The sequence below is a fragment of the Vicugna pacos genome, chromosome 11, assembly GCF_048564905.1.
Source record: "Vicugna pacos chromosome 11, VicPac4, whole genome shotgun sequence".
Classification (NCBI taxonomy): Eukaryota; Metazoa; Chordata; class Mammalia; order Artiodactyla; family Camelidae; genus Vicugna; species Vicugna pacos.
This window is the reverse complement of record NC_132997.1, coordinates 66,497,970-66,518,915: the sequence shown is the minus strand read 5'-3', so window position 1 is coordinate 66,518,915 and position 20,946 is coordinate 66,497,970. Positions and strand designations below refer to the sequence as shown.

Below are 20,946 nucleotides of genomic sequence, written 5' to 3'. Positions count from 1 at the left end.
GTTATAGATTCTTTCTGAGTAAGAATAAGCAAACAAATATTCATGAATGATTTGTTTAGTGATTTTGCTGGTTAATGTTTTCTTCATTACCAGGATAAATTGCTTTAGCTTGCTTTTCTGTTTTTAGAGATCTGGCTTTGGTAATTATTTATAAATAGTTCAGATTGTGTTGTGGCATATTACCTGATGGCTTTTCTAATATTAAAGCCTAAAATGTCTGTTTTAAGAATTGGAGCCAAATTTATTCACAGGTTTTTTTTTTAAAATTATTGTTACTGAAGTATAGTCGATTTACAATGTTGTATTAATTTCTAGTGATTCAGTTGTACATGTATAAATATATATTCACAGTTTTATTTTTTATTTAGTTGAGACTCAATGAAAAACCTCGAGTTCAGAACCTACACTGAATGAATATATGCAGTTGTTCCTGTCCTTTATCTCATAGGACTCTTCTTACAGAACGCTGTAATTTTTTTTAAGACTTTTCAGACTAGCCTTCATACATGCTCAAATCTGTGAGACCAGTGACTGTTTGCAGTGGGAGAGCCCTGAAAAGTATCCTGGGTCTCTGACCAGTTCCAGGCCCAACTACTTGCCATGTATGAGATTTCAGACAAATCATAGTCTCCTTGGACTTTAGTTTACTTATGTCTAAAAGTTATAGATGAATGAGAGTTCCAGCACTGCTTCCATCTCTCAAATGTGAAATATTTTGGAATAAAGAGTCTGTGTGCCAATTTTATTCTTCTATTACAACTTCCCAGTTCTGAGAACTAAGTCTAAAGATTTGAGCTGTATGTTATTTCTTCACGTTCTCCCAGTAGTGGATATAGGTTGGCTTTTCTGGATAATGGTGGTAGTAGTTGTTTTCTGAGCCCAGCCCACCGTACAGTCTTCTGAGTCGAGATGTGAAAACACTTTGCCTTTCCCTTCTCAGAAGCACCACAATGTACTCAGAATTGAGTGTGCAGGTCTAGGGGAAAGTCACCGTCTCACCTCTCCTACAGATGGGGTCTGGGGCCTCTGAGTAAGCCCTCCTCTTTTAGCTGTGGCCTTTGAAGGACTGAGTAGTTACTTCCATAGAAATGAGTTTTTTCTGTATTACATGATTTCAGCATCAACTCCAGAAAAACAGCGTGTATGCCTTTATTTTCAAGCTTTAAATCTTGCTTGAAAAATAAACATTTATTTTCTCATGAACTTTGAAAAGATGTTTTTACTCTTGTGTGTCGGAATGATTGGGCTTTTAAAAATACCATTTGGAAGTGGCAGCTTCATTAAATATTTATGAAATGTCACCGTGGGCCCCTTTGGGCATTAGAAAGGAAACAGGACATTATCAAAAGAACAAGACATATTTCTTGGAGTAATTAATAGCTTTCATCCCTTTTCCATGACTGGATCATCACAGCAATAGCAGCCGGTGTGAAGGTAGGCATGGTAGTTGTTAATTTCATTTTCCAGAGGAAACTGAGCTTAGAGAGGTTAAAGGACTTTGTCAAGAAGGGGGAGGTAGCAGAGTTGGGTCTCAACTGCAGGCTCCATACCTCACACAGCTGGTGCTCTTTCTGCCACATCATGCACACAAGACAGTTAAATTATATTTTGCAGCACAGGTATTAGTGACGTTGGGATTCACAGAGTGAGGAAATGGCTGTGAACAAGTAGCCAGGACAGGCTTTGCAGAGAAGGACCTTAAAGACTTAAGAGAAGAATCAGGACTTGATGAAGAGGATGAGATGGAGAATTCCAAGTTGGGGGAAGCACAAGGACCGTTTAAAGTGTGGACAGTTTTGTTGTCCTAGTCAATTAGTGGAAGCTATTGGTTGATCTTGCTATCTCTTAAGCGTTCCCCTGGTATCAGAAACTGCCTGATGGACTGACTTTTGCAAGATTAGTATTTCTACATTTGGCAGAATGTGTGTGTGAGTGTGTCTTATGGCCCTATATTGTCTCCTACCATTTGATTTTTTTTTTCTATTTTAAAGATTACTGTGTTTTAAGAAATTGTCTGCCTTTCCCCATCAGAGGGAAGTGAAATAATACCTTGGCCTTGGTCTGGTCTTTGTGGTTCTGAGGGGTTTTCCCCTCCTGGCAGGCTTTCTGCAGTGAGCACAAGGGGGAGGGAAGAACCCATATGAAAAGCCCACGTTCATTTCCTTGGGCCCGAACATTCAACTCTTCAGAGTTCTCATAGCCACTTCAAGATGCTGAGGGGTCCCTTGGCTGTCACCCTTATTCTGCTGAGGAATATTTGGGAAGAGGCCTGGGGTCTGATGCCAAGAGATCAGGACCTCCTGCCAGGACTCGCATTTGGTGTGTGTCTTCTTGTCACTCTGGGTAGTATTAGTGACAATTAAAGCTTCTCTGCAGTGGCTTTTAAGTGGCCAAAGATTCACTTTGGTTTCATATTTCTCTCTGAAGGATGCCAGTCTTACTCTTCTTGACCATTAAAATTGTTTTAAAGCAGTTTTCAATATCAGTGACATTTTCAGTAGGTTTTCTTTCCGTTAAACCATCCACATACATGGTGCTAGTTGTAGGAGACTTTTCCTTAGATATTAGGCAGATACTGACTGAGCACCTTCTGAGCCCTGGGAAAGTGAGAAATGTGGTGCTTAAGACTGTCTCCCTTCCACAGTCACTCATAGTCTCCTGTGCAGTCTAGCCAGACACTGAACCGCAGCAGAACATCTAGGGGAAGTTTCACAGCACTGCAGATGCTCAGAAGAGAGAGTGTGCAACTCTTTTGCAAGGCCTGGAGTAGCTGTTAAGCTTTACTGCCATTTGGTTGGTTGTTATATGGTCTGGGAAATTGGGACTGGGCATACTGTCCATCTCCATTCCAGAATCAGATTTGGGGATTCAGTAGAGACGAGTTTGGACTTTGAAATCAGAAGACCTGAATTCGGGTCTTGTTTGTACAAGTGCTTCCCAATGTATCCATAGGGAGTTAATGGTTACCGGGGAGGATAAGGAGTCCTGGGGAGAAGGACAGCCTTGATGGAGTCAGTTTAAGCAATCCTGGTAAAGGATTTCCTGGCACTTCTAACATGTTCATGTGTTCTGCTGGGCCTCAGAAAAATTACACTCTTCAGTTCCTAGACTTACTTCAATTTCTTTTAAAGCATGGAGTGAGCATTTTATCAGGTTATTATTCCACAGAGCACACTTAAGAAACACTGTCATCACTGATTTCTAGCCTTAAACCTACAAATCTATGTAAATTTTCTTGCAGTTACACAACATTTTTCTTTTGAGAAGAAAAGTTAGCTCACTGTTGGGCAAGGTGTTTCCATCATGAGCTATAGTGGACAATAGCTGTTGGATAGGACAGAAACTTTGAGAAAGAAAAAAAAAAGACCCTCCTTCTTTGTACTGAGGCATGGTTGACATATAACATATTAGTTTTATATTCTATAGCACATTTTGATACCTGTACATACTACAAAGTGGTCACCAAATAAAGCCCAGTTACCACCCATCACCGTGTGTTTGACTCCTTCACCTGTTTTGCTCACCTCCAGCCCTCTTCCCCTCTGGAAACCACCAGTCTCTTCTCTGTATCTATGACTTTTGTTTTGTTTATTTGTTTTGTTTTTTAGATTCCACATGTAAGTGAAATCATATGGTATTTGTCTTTCTCTGTCTGACTTATTTCACTTAGCATAATGCTTCTAGGTCCATCCATGTTGTCTCAAGTGGCAAGTGTACACTGTTGGTAGGAATGTAAATTGGTGCAGCCACTGTTGGAAAGAGTATAGAGGTTCTCAAAAAATTGAAACGAGAACTACTATGTGATCCCCCTTTTCCACTTCTGAGTATTTATCTGAAGAATATAAAATGCTGATTCAAAAAGATATATTCACCCCTGTGTTCACTGCAGCATTATTTGCAATACCCTTAATACAGAAATGATCTAAGTGTCCAACAATGGATGAATGGATAAAGATGTGGTATGTGTATACAATGGAATACAACTCAGCTATTTAAAAAACAGAAACAAAAATGAAAAACAGACCCCTCTTAGTGCTAGGTTGTGTATCATCAACTTTCACACATGGTTCTAAAGTACTGGCAACAACCATGTGAAGGAGAGATTTGATTATTTTACAGATTAATAAACTGAAGTTCAAGTAGCAGCTTATACATGGAGATACTGAGAGTCAAACTGTGGTCTGTCTTTTGCCAGAGGCTTTCTTTCATTAACCATGATGCTTTGTCATACAGCTAGGTCATCTTTTTTTTTTTTAACTTTTCTTACGTTTTTAAATTTAAAATGATTATTACAAAAGTAATACATGCTTATTAAAGAAAAATAGGTGGGAGAGAAGTAGAAAAATGCTCCCAGGCCCATCATCAAGTGTAACTTCAGTTAATATGTGATATATTTCTTTCCTGTTATTTTATGCAATGTTAGGTTCATTAAACATAGTTGTGGTTAAATATATGTATACATAATATAGACATTGTTGATACATATATTTTTATTTACATATATATATTATACATTTATAAAATTTTGAATCCTGTTTTTGAATCTCCCATACTGATGTGCATTTTGGTTATTGCCGCATCATTGGTTAAGTATTTTAATAAGTAAATACACTAAACCAGGACTCTGAAACTTAACCTGTAGCTCTTTCATGCAAGCTACCATTTGACCATGGGCAGGTTCCTTGACCTTTCTGGAAATCAGTTTCTTCGTTTATAAGTGAGGGAGTTGGATCAGATCATTGACTCTGAAACTGTGGTATTTCACAAAACCTCCTGAAGGCTGGAAGTAAATAGGTCTTCAGAGCCGGGAGGACCCCGGCCCTTCACTGCCTCTGTTTCAACCCGAGCATCTACGTGTGTAATTCTTTTATAGACTTGGGATCCAAACACATTTGGAAAAGGGGACCCATTGATTTTTTGTGAAAGGGTAGAAAATTGTTAGTCCAGATGTTCCTGAAGCTCAACATTTCTATGATTCTTTTGAATGATATCTATTAAGTTGTATGTGTTATATGCATTTTAAAACATTTCCTCACCAGATAGAATGGTAGATTAAGCAAATTTGCCATATTCTTTCAGATGACCTTAGGAAGCATGTGAGCACAAAAAGAATTACTGTTCAGTACTGAACAGTATCCAGAGCACTGTTGAATTATTTCTTAGCAGATACGCCACGGTAGAGGCTGTAAAACATGTGCCCTTTGACTTGATCCATCTCAGGCCCAATTTAATGCTCTTCCAGGGAACAGCAACCAGGGACTCAGTGGTCCCTTAAAGTAGCACACGTTGGAAAGCTATGGATTTTACCAGTAATGGGTTTTTCATTTTCCTTATACATGATGAGGTTTTGCATTTTGAGGGCATTGATGTGGAAGTCCCAGTATCTTGACCTTCTTTCTTGCCTCCACAGAAGGAAGAACCTTGTCCAAAAAATGAGGTGAATTAGTGCTTGGACACTCCAGAACCTTGGACAGCTACATGAGGTGTTTAAAAACTGCCCAGACCATCTTGCCACCCAAGTCTGTCATGAGGCCTGACAGGATGAATGCGCCACAGAGGGACGGCTTCCTGCCCTGTAGGAACGGTGACTGCTGACCTGCCAGGAGCAAGCTGGGGGCTGCATATTGTCTGCCAGTACAATGAAGGAAGTGGTTTATTGGTCACCCAAGAAGGTGGCAGACTGGCTGCTGGAGAATGCTATGCCAGAATACTGTGAGCCTCTGGAACATTTCACAGGCCGGGACTTGATCAACCTAAGCCAAGAGGATTTCACAAAACCCCCACTGTGCCGAGTCTCTTCTGACAACGGGCAACGGCTCTTGGACATGATAGAGACCCTGAAAATGGAGCATCACATGGAAGCACACAAGAATGGCCATGCCAATGGGCACCTCAGCATCGGCACAGACGTCCCCACCACCGACAGCAGCTTCAGCATCAAGGTCAAACCGAACGGGATGCCAAATGGGTATAGGAAGGAGATGATAAAGATCCCCATGCCAGAACCAGAGCGCTCCCAGTACCCCATGGAGTGGGGCAAGACTTTCCTGGCCTTTCTTTATGCACTTTCCTGCTTTGTTCTCACCACAGTGATGATCTCGGTCGTCCATGAACGAGTACCTCCTAAGGAGGTGCAGCCTCCACTACCGGACACGTTTTTTGACCATTTTAACCGGGTGCAGTGGGCCTTTTCTATTTGTGAAATTAATGGCATGATCCTTGTAGGACTCTGGTTAATTCAGTGGCTGCTCTTAAAATACAAGTAAGTACAACAAAACTCTCAGATTCAAATACTGGGGACAGTTTGCACTATAGACATTTAATATTCATTATTTGGAAAAGAAATTTTTCAAGCAGTAGGAATCCAAGCATATCTCCTCTTTTTCTAAAACGCGCACACACACACACACATACCCCACCCCCCCCCCAGTGACTCAACTAAAGCTCTGACAGCTTTAAGGAAATGTTGTGCCTGTTGCCTGTTTCGTACAAGATTCTTACCGAATGATAAATAGGATTGTTAGAGATAAGGGTCTTCTGTTTTCACTTCACAGGAAAGAAAACCCTCAGATATCTTCAGAGAGTCCAGGCTATTGAAATACAGAAAAACTACCCAATCTCGGTGTTATTAACCCATCAAATAAATTGATGACAGTTGGCCTGTGTACCATGAATGGCTGTATAGCTCTTCCCACACTGAGTCAGACATCTGGAACCTTAACAATATGTACTTAAAGATGTTTTACACCTAGAATTCAGAACAGCTAGTCCAGAGTGGCTTGGGCTTTTAGGAGACTGATACCCGCAGGGAAAGACTTTAAGTAGGTGGAATGTGGATGCATTTGCATGGCTTTCCCCTTTTAGAATGTGTGCCACTTAAAGCAATATTCCATTCAAGTTTCTCAGGATTTTAAATAGGCACCTCCTTTTAGTTTCAGGTCGATCTAAAATGGCTTTCATGTCCCAGGCTCTAAACTCAGTGCAGACAAGCTTGCTCGGATTGTCTGTAGCAAACTAACCACCTACACTGCCCTCATCACTGGTGTCTGATTTTCTCATTAGTGAAAGCTCTTTATGGCTTCCATGCATGGGAGCTGGAAATGGTTTGCCAAGGGACAGAGTTACTATCTAGTAGACTTGAGTTTGTGATGCATGGTACGGTTGAATATTAAGGAAATCATCTTAAGAAAACTAAATACAGATTGAGTTGATACTGAACTTTATTTAACAGAAATGAGTTTTTTCCTGCTATGTTTCATAAGATCTGTGTTTTTTTTTTTAACCTTATAAATTATATACCTACAGGCGGAAATAAAAGCAATTCTTGACTCTTTGCCAGTTGTGTAAGTGGCCAGTTTTCATTTGGGGACTGGTTTGGCAGTCTTGGAGTTTCAGCTAAATTTGACATAGAAACAATGATCCAAGCTGCATTTGATTTGGTGGAAGACTTTTTGTGTGTGTGCTTCCGTTTAAGAGGCTAAATAGATAAGAGTAGGCCTTAGAAATATGAGATGCTCAGAATTTATTAATTACATTCTTCTGGCTGTCCAACTTCAGTTCTGCTTTTAACTTTTAAGCTTTTTTCCCTAGAAACTCATTAGAAAAAAATGCCCATACATTTTTCCTTTACAAAGGCAAGGTCGACTCAAATTTCCAGGGGATTTCCTGATTTTTGTTGTTTTGTTTATATGAGTTTGTTTTCTGGTTTTTGTCAAAATTCTGCCGTGCAAGCTAATAATTTACTGCCCCTGAATATATTATGTACTTGTACATAACATGTACCAGTCCAAACCTGTCACAGAACTATAATTTTTGAATAATTTTGTTCATGTTCTAAGAAGTGTCCTACCAGAGGGATAATTTCTTTAAAGTCTATTACTGTGTATATTTCTCTCAGAAGGGACTTCTCCTCAAATCTCTCTGCCCTTAAGCTTTTTAATTTCATGTTTTACTGGTATTTATGGTTAATATGGTGGTCATTTGTGTATTTAAATTGTTCTACGACCATGAATCAGTTGATTCACACTTTGGGCAAAATGAACCCAGGGCTGGGACGCAGGCAGCCTGTGCTCCGGTCCCAGCCCCACCCCAACATGCTGGGTGATGTGGATGATTCCCCAGATCTCAGGAACCTTGTTTTTCCTCACAGAGAAAACAGAGGCCTCTCAGTCTAGGTCATTTCTATTGTTCTGTACAACTATGTTACATTTGATTCTCACATTATTGAATGGGCCAATCATATTATTAGCTGCAGCACATTTTTCATCCAGAATATGTCCAGCTAAGGATTCTTTAAAGTCCTCTCTCTGGTTTCCACGTCGGCAAGAGAGCCCAACTGTTGCCATGGTAACCCTAAGCATCCTCATCCCTGTTGCACTAGTGGGGCCCGTCCCTGGCTTCCCACCTCCCTCCTTGAGACCTTTCTTCAGTGTGTGTGGCACGCCAGACATGGAAGAGGTTGACCCATCAAGCAGTGGGTATTGATGAGCTGTCTTTCCCTGGCCCTCATTATGAAGATTAAACTGTCTTGTAAAGTGAAAGAGACCCCTTGTTTCTAGTTACTCGGCTGTGGCTGTGTAGCAGTTTTATTACTCAGCATGTTGGAAAGATGGATCCTTCTGGTTGTGGAATATTCTGTTGCAGAGCGATAACCTCTCACTCGTCTTGTACTTGCCTCTTCTGACACTTGACCACTCTCCTCAACCTCCACCGAGAGGTTTACTACTTAGGAGTATGTCCACAACTCCTAACTGGTTTGACCAATAATTTCCAAAAGGGCATCTTTAATTTTACTTTGATTTTAAGAGTCTTGGAGCCTTTAAAAAGATCAGCCTATTCCTTCTTGCTTCTTTATCTTCTACTTTTTAGAGAAGAATCAGAGGCTGAAACTGTAGAGGATGACTTACTGAGAAATGAGATCCCTGGAATTTGAGCAGCATCTCCCAACAACAGACCTGTCAGCTAGAAAACCTTGATGCTGAATTTGTGACTTTGTGACATTTGGTCTTATCCTTACATTGTATACAATTTTCCTTTTACTGTTAAACATAAGTTTGGAGGGTTTTTTTGTACTTAAAATTTTTTTGCCTCTTTTCATTCTTGACATCTCCCCCCTCCTGTCTCTGGGTATATATGCTTATATAGATACACGTCCACATGGGCTTTCCATGACATTGTGAGGTGGTAAGCAACAATAATGCGTGTCCTTGAGAACGTTTTGATTTTTTAAATTGTAAATAATGTTGTCTCCCCATTTAGAATTGGACTTTCAAGCCACTGACTAGGAAAAATTCCTGGGAAATCTCTGCATTTGTGTCAGACTTCACTACAAACAGGTATCCCTCATTTTAAGAAAGCATGATAAAGAACATGTTAAACTTAACAGATTTTCATGCACGGCTGACTTGTGGCTCACACGGTGGCACCTGTATGTGACACGTGTGGCTCAGTGCTGTTAGGACTCCGCAAACATCTGCCAAAAAGAAGGCCAAGGAGCAAGGTTGCAGAATTTCCAAGCCAAGGATTTTCTAGCCACCAGAGAAGTCATTAGGACTTAGTATGGTGATCATAGGTACCTCAAACTCAGCTCTTCTAAAACCAGATTTACCATCTTTTTCTTTCAACTTCTTCTTCCTCCTATGTGGGTAGTGGCATTTCCTAGAAACCTAGAACTTCTGAGTTCCTTTTATACAAATAGTCACTAAGTTCTGTCAGTTCTAATTTCAGACCCATTACCACTTCCCATTCCTACTTAGTGATGTCTAGCGGGTGCTCAGGTGGAGTCTTGGTTCCTTAGCATGAAGCCCAAGGTCCTTCACAATCAGGCCCCAGTTTGTCCTACCTCATCTCTAGCTACTCCACCCCACAGTGTCCCCCGAACACTTCAAGGCCATATCACATTCCATTCTATTCATTGTGTGTGTATCTTTCACTGCTAGACTCTTAAGTTCCCCAAGAGAAAATGCTAGATCCTATTTGTTATTCATCTTTACATCCCGCTGCCTGATACAGAGTCTGGAACATAGAAAGGGCTCACTTAAAATTCATTCATTGGTTCAGCTTTAATTTTCTGAGAACTGTCTATGCGCCAGGCCCCGTGGTAGGCCTTGGGAATGCTGCACAGAGCCCAGGCCCCTGATGGTCTCACGGACCTTAAATTCCACTCAGGGTGAAACAGGCTGTAAACAAATGAGTATATGATATCAGGTAATGAAAAGGAAAATGGAGAAAAATAGAGCAGTATAAAGGGTTAGGAAGTGTTGGGGAGAGTGGGGAGGGGATGGTATTTTAGATCAAGTGATTAGAAAAGGCGTCTAAGGAGGTGAAAGTTGAGCGGATCCTGAATCAAATGAGGGGGATGCCATATAGGTGTTTGGTGCAAGAGCAGCCCAGGCAGGAGACATAGCAAGTGCTGAGTCTCTGACGTTTACCTGAGAACAGCCACAGACCCGTGAGGCCAAGTGAGCTGGGAGAAACTGGTGACACGGGGTCAGGGAAGTGTGAACTGCATTGTGGACCATGGAAAAGAGTCAGGACTTTGTGGTTCCAAATGTGTTGATAAGTCATTAGAGGAGAATGATGTGAACAGATGTGTATTTTAAAAGAAGCACTCTGGCTGCAGTATAGAGAAGAGGGAAGCAAGAATGGAAATGGCATGGGTTAGGACGCCATTACAAGTGGTCCAGGTAGGAGATGATGTCTCTCTTACGTTTGGCCAATGAATGCATTTTGTGCTGGGCTGGTGGGAAGGGATGAACCCTTTCTAGAAGCCGTGGCTTCAATTACATTTAGAGCTCCTTATGTTTTACAGCCACAGGGCGGGCTTCTATTGCATTATCTCAGGTTTGGGTTCTCTCTGTGAATCTCTGAATTTTATATGGGGCTTAATGAAGAATGAATTATGAGATAGAATGAGACAGAATTCACTAATTTGGGAGCTTTCACAGCTTTGCTTGAATGTGTTTCATTTCAGAGCTAAGTCAGGTGACGCATATATCCTGGTATTTGTTTTCTATCATGACTGCTCTTGGATCAGATATTTGCCTAAAAGGAGTCGCACAAGTCAGTTGAGGGGTGGGAGTGGGTGGGATAAGGATGAATTAAATATTGCGGGATACATTGGTCCATTGGTGGTGAAAAGATTTGAAGAAAGAAGAAAAGGAGCCATTGGATAGTTGGGCTGTGGGGTGGAGTTGAAAGAGCCTAGTGGTTTAGGCACTTGGGCCATGGGTCGAATGTTCTGTCATAAACAGTTGTATAGAGCTATGGAGAGAGTGGTAGAATGGGTCACCAAGTAGACTCTTTGAAAACTTATCTCATGACAGAAGGGGAGGAACTAGGGGAGGAAATGGTGATGGCAGATCCTGCTTGAGACTTGACGTCTCTATTCAGAACTATTTCAAAGGGCTTCGTTGATCCTGGGGGAAGGATCAGATACAGTTTTCCAGGGTGGCTCTGTTGGGATTATACTCTGAGAGTATTTACTGCAGTGATTTTCAGATGTTTGGCCACAGTGTGTTTTTTATGTTCAAAGACCGCTTTGGAAAAGACTTACTTTGTATTTTATCCTTTGATAAATGCCCTGGATTTGGAGGCCTTACTTGTTAGGAGGGTGTCTGCCAGCATAAGTTTATCCACAGCACTTACCTCTCTCCTGTGAATGGAATCTAATTTCCAAGGACATAAACCCTGTGCTGATTGGCAACTGCTGCTGTTAAACGCTAATTTGATTTTTGTTTTGTTTTCTTTTTGTCTTACTCAACAGACTAGACTCTCCACCAACACTTATCTTTCATTTTACCCTAGTTTAATTCCATCAGTGTTTCTTTTCACAACAAGTTGATTGAATCAAAGTACTTAGCTCTTTCCTTTTCCAATTCCCAAGGTAGTTTATGAAAGCCACAGTTACTGTCAACATTTTTTTCAATTGTTTTTAAGTCTTTGATGGTTACGATTAAGTAAAGTTCTTAAAAGCTGTTGATGGAGAGCACTTGATATGAAGTAGATCTCTCCACGCTCCTAGTTTACAGAGTTTACTTTCCAAGTTCCTTCGAGAAGAGCGTTTTCTTAAGGCTTTAACTTTTCTCAAGTTTTGCTTCATTTGATATTAACTGTACACTGTGGTCCACAGGGCTAGTCTCATGGAACCTCAGGGCATATTTACATGTAGTAATTTATCAAGGATTATTGAAGTTGGATGCTAAGCATGTAGCAGTGAGCACAACAAAGCTACATAGAGGTTATCTCCTGGGGAATTTTTCTTTGTTCTCACAGTAACATCTCAGGTTTTTAAAATGTGTGTTGGCTGTCTAAACCCTATCCTAGTGTAAACCGCATGAGGACAACAATCCCCTCATGTCACTGCAGCCTTTATTTAATTGGCTGGTAAGCTGTCGTATTCCTCTCCAGCCATAAAGCAAGATGTGAGCTCAGGGATCGTCGCTTCCCCTCCTTTCTTCTCCCTCCGCACAGGTAGCTGCATCTGTTACATGCTTACCCAGAGTCTGTTTTCTTCTGTTCCTTTTCATCCATGTTGTCAGAAATCATTATCACCCTGTTCTAATGGCAGATTCCACGACAGCTGTCTGAGTAACAAGAATTTTTTTTAACGTGCATTGTCATTTGATCCCACCAACTCTTAAGCAGTGATAATAACTGAGACTCAGAGAAGCTATTGACTTGCCCAGGGTCTCACACAGAATATTCTGGGGATTGGAGGCTTTTTGGTGTAAATACAGCCTAGAAGTGTCCTGGTATGATAGGCAACTGTCCTCTGGAAGTGTGTTTTCTTAGCAGATACAGTGGCATAGATTCTATGTGCAGAGGACACATCGAATGAAAGCAAATCAGTTCTGGGTTGGGTAATAAGGTTCGTGTGTTGGGTACCATCCGGGAGACGTGCATACTTGCCCCAGAAGGACCTGCCAAACCTAAGAGCTGTCACACCTTGCTGCTCCCCAGAGTTTGTAGAAAACGTACTGAGCTCTGTCCTAAATACTACCCTAAGCCTTCGGAATTGTAAGGAAGCTAGATGGACCCTGTGTTGCTCTCTAAGTTCAGTCATTCCAGTAATTTAGGTTTTAAGTTAACATACATATAAGAGGCTTTTTAACTGAGAGGATAAAAGGGAAAGAGAACAAAACAGACAAAACAAAGGTGTTGGGGATGGGGATAGCTCAGTGGTAGAGCCCATGCCTAGCATGCATGAGGTCCTGGGTTCAATCCCTAGTACCTCCACTAAAGCAAACAAAAAACATAGGTGCAATAAATTACAGTTTTCGTGGGTTAATTTTTATTTATGACACCAAAGAAAACTAAGTAGTGTATCTTGCTTGTAGGCAGATTAGAAGATAAACAAACAAAAAGTTACTTACGTTGCCTGAGATGATAATACAAACATCGGGTTTCATGTTCCTTTTAATACTTTTCTGCATGCTCATGTATGTGGAATCTACATGCACGTGTATTTTTAAGTAGTATCATATTTGCCTTGTACTTCAGTGTGTCCTGGGATCGTCTCTTTCCCTCTTAAAAAACCATCAAGTATGTCTATCTATGAACTGATTCGGAGGTCACCGCATCTGTCCCCCCAGCCTGTTAGTGTCATGTCTATGCAGAAAAACATTGAGTTACACTGTAAATTTAACTAGTTTAAGATCATCTTATCCCTACAGCCACCTACTAACTGAGGCGAATTTGGTCAGATTGCTTAACTACTTGTAGTAGCATTGTTTCCTCACCTACAAAATGGGGATGATAAAACAGTGTCTGTCTCAACGTCATTGTTGGATGGAGTGAGATACTGTGTATAAAGCACTTAACTGAGTCCTTGGTGTCCTCCGGGTTCCCAAGCCTGTCCTACTTCCATCCCCATTCTCAGGCCGAAGGTCTTGGTTTTGTTTTTGATATTTGCGTCCACCTCACGTCTGGTCTGATAACCCCACCACTTCTTGCCGCCTCTGTTGCTACCCTGGGTCTAACCACCATCATCTCTTACCTGGGTTGTTGCAGGTAACCCAGTCTGTTGCCGCCAGTCTGTTTCCATGCTTCCTTCCCTTAGGTGACTTGTCAACTCCGCAGACAGAATGTGCGTGGGTGGATGTCACTCTTCTTCTACCTCGTGCAGCTGTTGGGTCAGAGGTCCTTATGGTGACCGAGGATGTCCCCTGGACCTCAAGCTCTCATGCCCTCTCCTCCCTGACGGCCCTGCTAGTCAGCAGACCCCCACACATGCTAGCCTCTGTTTGGAATCTTCTCCCCCAGATTCCCTCATTTAACCCCCAATACCCAGGAGCACTTTCCCCGATCACCTTAGCCCCAAACTGTCACCTCCCATTCCCCAGCGACACGCTCACTTAATTTTATGCGTTAGCACTTACCTAACCTGCTCTACATTTTACTCATTTATCTGGTTTATGGTCTGCCTCCGGCACTAGATTATAAAGTACCACAAGGCAGGCTTTTGGTCTGTTCTGTTCACCAGTATGTTCCCAGTTCCCGGAATAACTCCTCGCACATATATATTTGTTATGAGAATAAGTAAATGATAATAACAGCAGCTGCCGTTTACCGAGTATCGTATTGTGTGGATTCCTGTGCCTAGAATTCAGTAAATCTGAGCCACTGCTGGTGTTGTATGTGCTTACTATGATTTTAGAAAGCAGCCCCCGGTTAAAATGAATGTGTTACCTTTAAGAGTAATGTGTTAGCTCAAGAGCAAACACTGATTGTTGAGTTCCACCAGCTGTGACTGAAAATCCCTGAAGAATGTGATTCACCATGGGTAGGTTTTGTTGAAGGGAAGGAATGACGGAAGATCGGGGTATACTTATGGGTATTTGCATTATGTATACACATACGTATATGTATGTGTATTACATACACATACATGTACATATGCGCACATACAATTTTTGTTAATAGCCTAAAATATTAACAAGAAATGTAATTTTTGTTTGGTACATATGTATGCAGCAGTCTCTGTAGGATACTTGATTTTAATTCTTCATAACTCTGGAAGTAGATCATACTGATACTGTCTTTCTTATCCAATAGGGTAACATTTTTTCTTTACCTTATGTTATAGTCTATATTTAACTCAGGAATTTTTTTTTAAGGTGGCTAGAGTGGAGACAATTTTATAATATGATCTGTTCTTTGCAAATTCCCTAAACCAGTATGGATCATTTCCTGATGTTAGGTAATTGTATTATATTACAGACCTTTCACATGGGGCTTAGAAAAAAATATCAGCCACTACCTTTTTTTTTCTTGTAATGTGACATTGTCATTAGTGAAAAGGGCAGCTAATTGCAAGTCTAGAGACCTGGGTTTTGTTGTGGCTTTCTCATTGACTGACTCTTTGACCCCCGGCTGGTACTTAAACTCTACATCTTAATTCTTCTTTCTGTAAAATGGGATGATAATATATGCTAAACAGGAATGTGGTTAAAATGATTAATACGAAAGGTGCAAAATCTCTTTGAGTTGGACTTTTTAAAAGGCCCTGTGCACGTACGGGCACACTTCTGGGCTGGGTACATGGATAGACCTCATTCTCCTGATTCACACACTGTGCCATCCACCCATATGGACACCCAGGAAATAGTAAATGAGTTAGGGATCTTCCAGGAGGCATGTGTCTTTACTTTCCTGCTTATTCTACAGCATTTATTCTTTCCTTTTTTCTCATTTTACAAATCTTTCCTTGGGATTTTCCTTCTTAAATTACCAAATTAAGACCTGGGTTTTCATGATCCACCCTCTGGAGCCATTGAGACTTGTGTGATGGGTGGAAAGCCCATACAGGGCTGGCTACGAGGAGACAGGGGAGGCCGGGGAGGAAGACGGCAGAACTCCTAGTCCTCGTTGGATGAATGCAACCATCTAAGCAAGTGTTGTCAACTAAAATCTAAGTGTAAAAAGGATGCAGAATGAAGGACTGGTGAGCATCAGGGGAGGTTAATTCTGGCAGACGTATGAAAGAGTATAATGGACAAACGTTCATGGAGAGAAGCAGGAAAGGACTGTTGGAGGGAGTAAGTAGTGATGCTCTAAAGCAGGGAAGCGTGTGGTGTTGCCCATATTACAGGTGCCATCATCAGTCTCACTGGGACTAAATGGTAAGAAGGCACAGCTTTGTTTAATGGTTTCTGAGTTTTGTTTTGTTTTACTTATTTATTTATTTACTTTAATGGAGGTACTGGGGATTGAACCCAGGACCTCGTGCATGCTAAGCAGTGCTCTACCACTGATCTGTAACCTCACCTGGCACAGCTTTGTTTAAGAGCTTCCTCTAACAGAAGGAATGGGAGCCTCTGTGGGGAGTGGTGATGCCAATCTCACTATTAAAAATACTGTAAGATAGAAACAAAGTTCTGAAGTGTTTGGAGGATGAGGGGCTCTGTCCAGTTGGGAACATCTGGAAGGCTTCCTACAGAGGTGGTATTTGAGGTGGATGGAGGGGATTATAGCGGACAGGATAATGGGAGAGGCCAGGGAAAGAGATTTACTGGCAAAAGCAAGAAACTGGGGTTTTAGGGAACAGTGAGTGGCTCCTTTTGCTCAGAGCTTTGGAGTACCTGTCTGTGAGATAAAACAGATAAGATAGCTTGAGGTCACCTTGAGAGGAGCTCCTGAGGGGAGTTTGGACTTCAGTAGGTGGTGATGAGCAGGTATCATAACCCAGAGAATCCAAGGGGTTGAAGCAAGGAATTAAAGAGGAAAATAGATAGAAGAAACTCTTTGGAGTTAGCTTCAACAGAATGTGGGAATGGAGGGGGAGGCTATGAAGAAAGTAAAAACAGAAGACAGCACCACGAACCTTCTTTAGAGTAGGTGGTCTGTCAGAGGCCTGAGTGCTGGGCAGCGTACCAGGAGTCCAGGCAGGCAGGATGGCTGGGACAGGCATCCTGCCTCCGGCGGGAGGGCCGCAGTGTGATGCACTCAAGAGCACCAAGGGCATCAGACCAAAGCTGCAGTTTAGGAACCATGGAGAGTGGTGGGAGGGGAGGTTGGAGAGAGGCAGGCCAGGTCATTTAGGGCCTCATGGGCTGGGTAAAGGGTTTGGATTTTACTCAAAATATGTTTGGCAACTGTTGGACGGTTTTGAAGGACACACTCCGTTTAGCTGTTTCAAAAAAGATGATTCAGGCTGCTCTGTGTAGAGTGGATTTTGGGGGGGCACAAGTGGAATTCGAGAGAGTAGGTAGAAGGTCACTGTGGAAGTTCAGGTGAGATAGAATGTTGAGACGGGGATGGCATTTTAGAGTGACTAGCCATGAGGGGCAGTGGTCATAAGCAAATCTACCTGGGCGCAGGCTATGCAAACAATGAAAAATGGACAACTTACTATTGAATATCTGGAAGGCTTTTTTGCAATATTTTAATAACTCACATAGTTATTAAATTATTACCAAAAATGCTTATTTTGTAGAGTTCTGGGTTAACAGGAAATATGACATAAGACACTAAGTGAAAAATCTGCATTAAGTAGATTTTGAAATGCAACTTAAATGTAATCAGATGTTGGCTCACCTATTGGTACACAGCAGTGTAGTCTCAAAATAAAATTAGAATGTCTTACACAATTTGAAGCCATTTCCTGAATCTTTGGGGTTTATGTAATGTTTTATATTTCATCTTAAACTTTCTGAACTGCAGTTTCTCCATCTGTAAAATGAGGATCCTAGCCTTGCATTGCAGGTTATTTTAAGAACTCAATGGCATAGAGATTGGCACTGAGGGGAAATTTGGCAAAACCCTAGCTACTGTTAATAACAGCCTGGGGAAATACCTCAGTAGCATTTCTCGGATTCATAAGAATGATACCATTTTTCTGGTGAGGAAGCCAGTTTCCAAGGAAGTTGATTGAGATGTTCCAGATCATCAGCAGAGCCCTTGTTAAAGGTGGAGCCAGCACCTGTGTGGAGACAAGCTGATGACGCCTTGTCTCTGTGGCATCTACTGGAGTGTCCATCAGGGACCTGAACCATGCACTGGCCCCCATGGTTGCTCTGGAGATGTGGGCCTCCCTGATTCTGGTCCATATATGTGCACCGAGAGGACTGTGTGCCGTCTGGCTGTGGCTCAGTTGAAAGAGACAACTGGTGGGAAACAAAAGAACTTTCCATTTCTTTTATTTTATTTTCCAGTATATTCATTTCTTTTGTCGTTTTTCCTTTCGAATTTTAGACCGTTGTATCAAATGCCAAAAACAATGTAGTACTGCTATTTTAAGCATATATTTGGTAGTAATTAGTCAGGTTTTGAATACTTTTGCCTCTTTAAATAGGGATATTTAAAAAGCTTAATAGTTACCCATTCTGAACATAACAGAGTAGTCTAGCAAGTCTTATTAATTCTAAAATATTAACACTTTTATTCATATTTCCTTATAATCAAATTTGACAAATATGTTTTTCTTTTTTTCCTTCGGTCAGAGAAAGTAGTAATAAGCCCATTACTCAGCCCTTAGGAGAGGAATAGATAACCATAACCAAGTGCAAGTGTCTGTGAGGTGATGGCCATTGCAAAGGGTGAGCAGATGGGAAACAGGCTTCTTCCCAGCATGAAAGGGAAGATGTGTCCCGTGTGAGAAGAACACCATTGTGGTTTTGAGAGTTATAATACACATCTTGTTCTTGGCATTTGCTTAATCTCTAGAAATATCTCATTAACATTTCTTCTGTGGCTTTTTTGTTGCTTTGTTACATTTTTAACTACTTGAAACCTTTTTTTTTTTAAAGCACATCTTGAACTTTTTAACTTGAGAAAGAATTCTGATGTATGAAATTCTTCGATTAAGGAAATAAATGCCTTAACAGCATACAGGTTTTTGAAACATTTTAATATCCTGCTTTTTAAAGTTTATGGTAAGAGATTCTTGTTTAATGTTATTCATTGAAGATGTTCTAAGCTTAATTTCAGAAAGATTAAGCAAATGCCAAAGATCAGAAGATTCTTATTAACAGCTGCTTCCAACTTGTCACTGTGTTAATATTGATGAAGTCACATGGATAAAGTCATTTGACTTTTTCACTTCAAGTCAGAGGATGTGATTGAATCTTTAATGTTTGTTACGTTTAAAGTATTTTTGTAAAAGAATTTGTTTTTTCTCATCCTTTCTCATTTTTTCGTATTCCTCATTCTCAGGTAAATCCTGAATCCTTTCAGTGCTACTCAGCTATAACTCAAGTTTGAGATATGGAAGTAGTTGTTGGTGTTTGTGTGTGCATCTGTGTATCTTTTGTGCACCATGAAGCAATCAGGCAAAGGGATTTTAAGATAGTAATCTTTACCAAAGTTGAATGATAGCGGTCCTTTTGTTTTCTCTTCCTCTAAAGAGATTAACAGATCTAGAGAGACTTAACAGTTCTGTCTTAGACGTTTCTTGTATAGTTCAAGTAAAATTGCCAGTAATTTCTGTTTGTTTGAACAGGATGTCTAGAGAGGGCATTTTCTTTTTAAAAAAAATGATCAGTGTATTGTACAATGTAAATTTCATTTCCCTTTGGCATTTTAAGTTACTTTTGGTAAGACATTTATAGTCTAGTAATATCTTTTCATATTGTCCCTCTTTGTACTGTTTAATTATACTGTGCTCTCTGTCATACTTGAAATTAGAGGCACATACTTCTATAAAAGACAGCTTTATGCTAAATAAATCCTTGTCCTTAGAGGTGGTAAGCACAGCTTTAATAAGAGAAAATAAGCCATTCTCTCTGGTAAGCAATTCTGACTCAGCTTATAAAATCAGGTTAGAGGCAAAATACCCAAACTCTACCCATACAACCTGTTACTGAACTGTGTAGTTACGAATGAAATGCTAATACAGTTACATGAGTTATTTTTTAAATTAATTTTTAATCACACAAGTGACTTATCACTTCATTCCTCTTGTTAAAAAATACAAATGATACAAATTCTCCTCCAACTGCCACACTTCAGTAGGAATGTCGATCCTGCACAAAAATAGAGCTTCACTATACAGTATACAGTGACTGAATGTTCACTATCCTCAGAGGAGAGCACGTTTATTGTTTCTAAAAAATTTTTATTTGTTTAAATCAGGTTTGCCTGGGCCTAGGAAAAACTTGAACTCCTCACAGTTGAGAAAGAGGAGACCCACAGGACTGTAATTGTAGCTTGTGGTAGAACAAGATAGAGTAGGTACAGGTAGAGAGGGAAAGAACATTCTTGTCCAACAATACACTTAAGTTTATACAACTTAATCTAATGAAAGCCGGGGGTGGGGGTAGGTAGAGGGTTTAGCTTATTGGTAGAGCACATGCTTAGCATGTACAAGGTCTTGGGTTCAATCCCTAGTACCTCCATTAAAAAAATTTCTTTTAAGTAAATAAACCTAATTACTTTCCCTACCCCCAAAACATCTAATTAAAGCCAAATCTAGGGAACTTGATATTAGACATTATCAAACTCAATATACACATGTTCACATGTATGTATCAATTAATTTCATTAGAACCACTAATCAACTTGAAATAGAAGAGATTTCTATTTCTGATTCGTGCTAATTTTGTTATTCATCCACATGAACCATGTGTTTGTTGACCACCATTGTGCATGTATGGTAGGGATTTTCCGTACATTATTTCTAATGTTATTACCTCTGATTTATAGATTAGGAAACTGAGACACAGAGATGTCGATAGCCTATCCCAAGGCCACACAGTTAGTAAGCAGAGCCAGGCGGGTGGGGATTGGATGCTGTCATTCAGACAGGCTCTTTCCTTGGCATCAGCCAAGAGAATCAGTTTCTGGGATGGACGATGACATTGTCTTTGACTCCTTAAATGTCCGGAAGGTTTTGAATTCTCATTTTAATATCATTGTAATTTTCTGAACATCTCTTTTATAACAGAAAAGACACTCTCTAAAAATGTTTAACCGCAGGTACCGTGTCAGCTCTAACCCATCCGAATAGCC

General features: G+C 40.6%; 1 protein-coding gene across 18 annotated transcripts in view; it reads left to right on the top strand.

Annotated features, from left to right (window-relative positions):
- The window catches only part of SGMS1 (sphingomyelin synthase 1), a 264,644-nt gene that overhangs the window by 221,016 nt on the left and 22,682 nt on the right, over positions 1–20,946 (top strand). For all 18 annotated transcript variants that reach the window (XM_072971533.1, XM_072971541.1, XM_072971531.1 and 15 more), the window contains one exon: positions 5,411–6,262. In XM_072971533.1, the coding sequence (XP_072827634.1) occupies positions 5,640–6,262 (623 nt within the window). In that variant the 5' untranslated portion in view covers positions 5,411–5,639. The remainder of the gene's footprint in view (positions 1–5,410; positions 6,263–20,946) is intronic.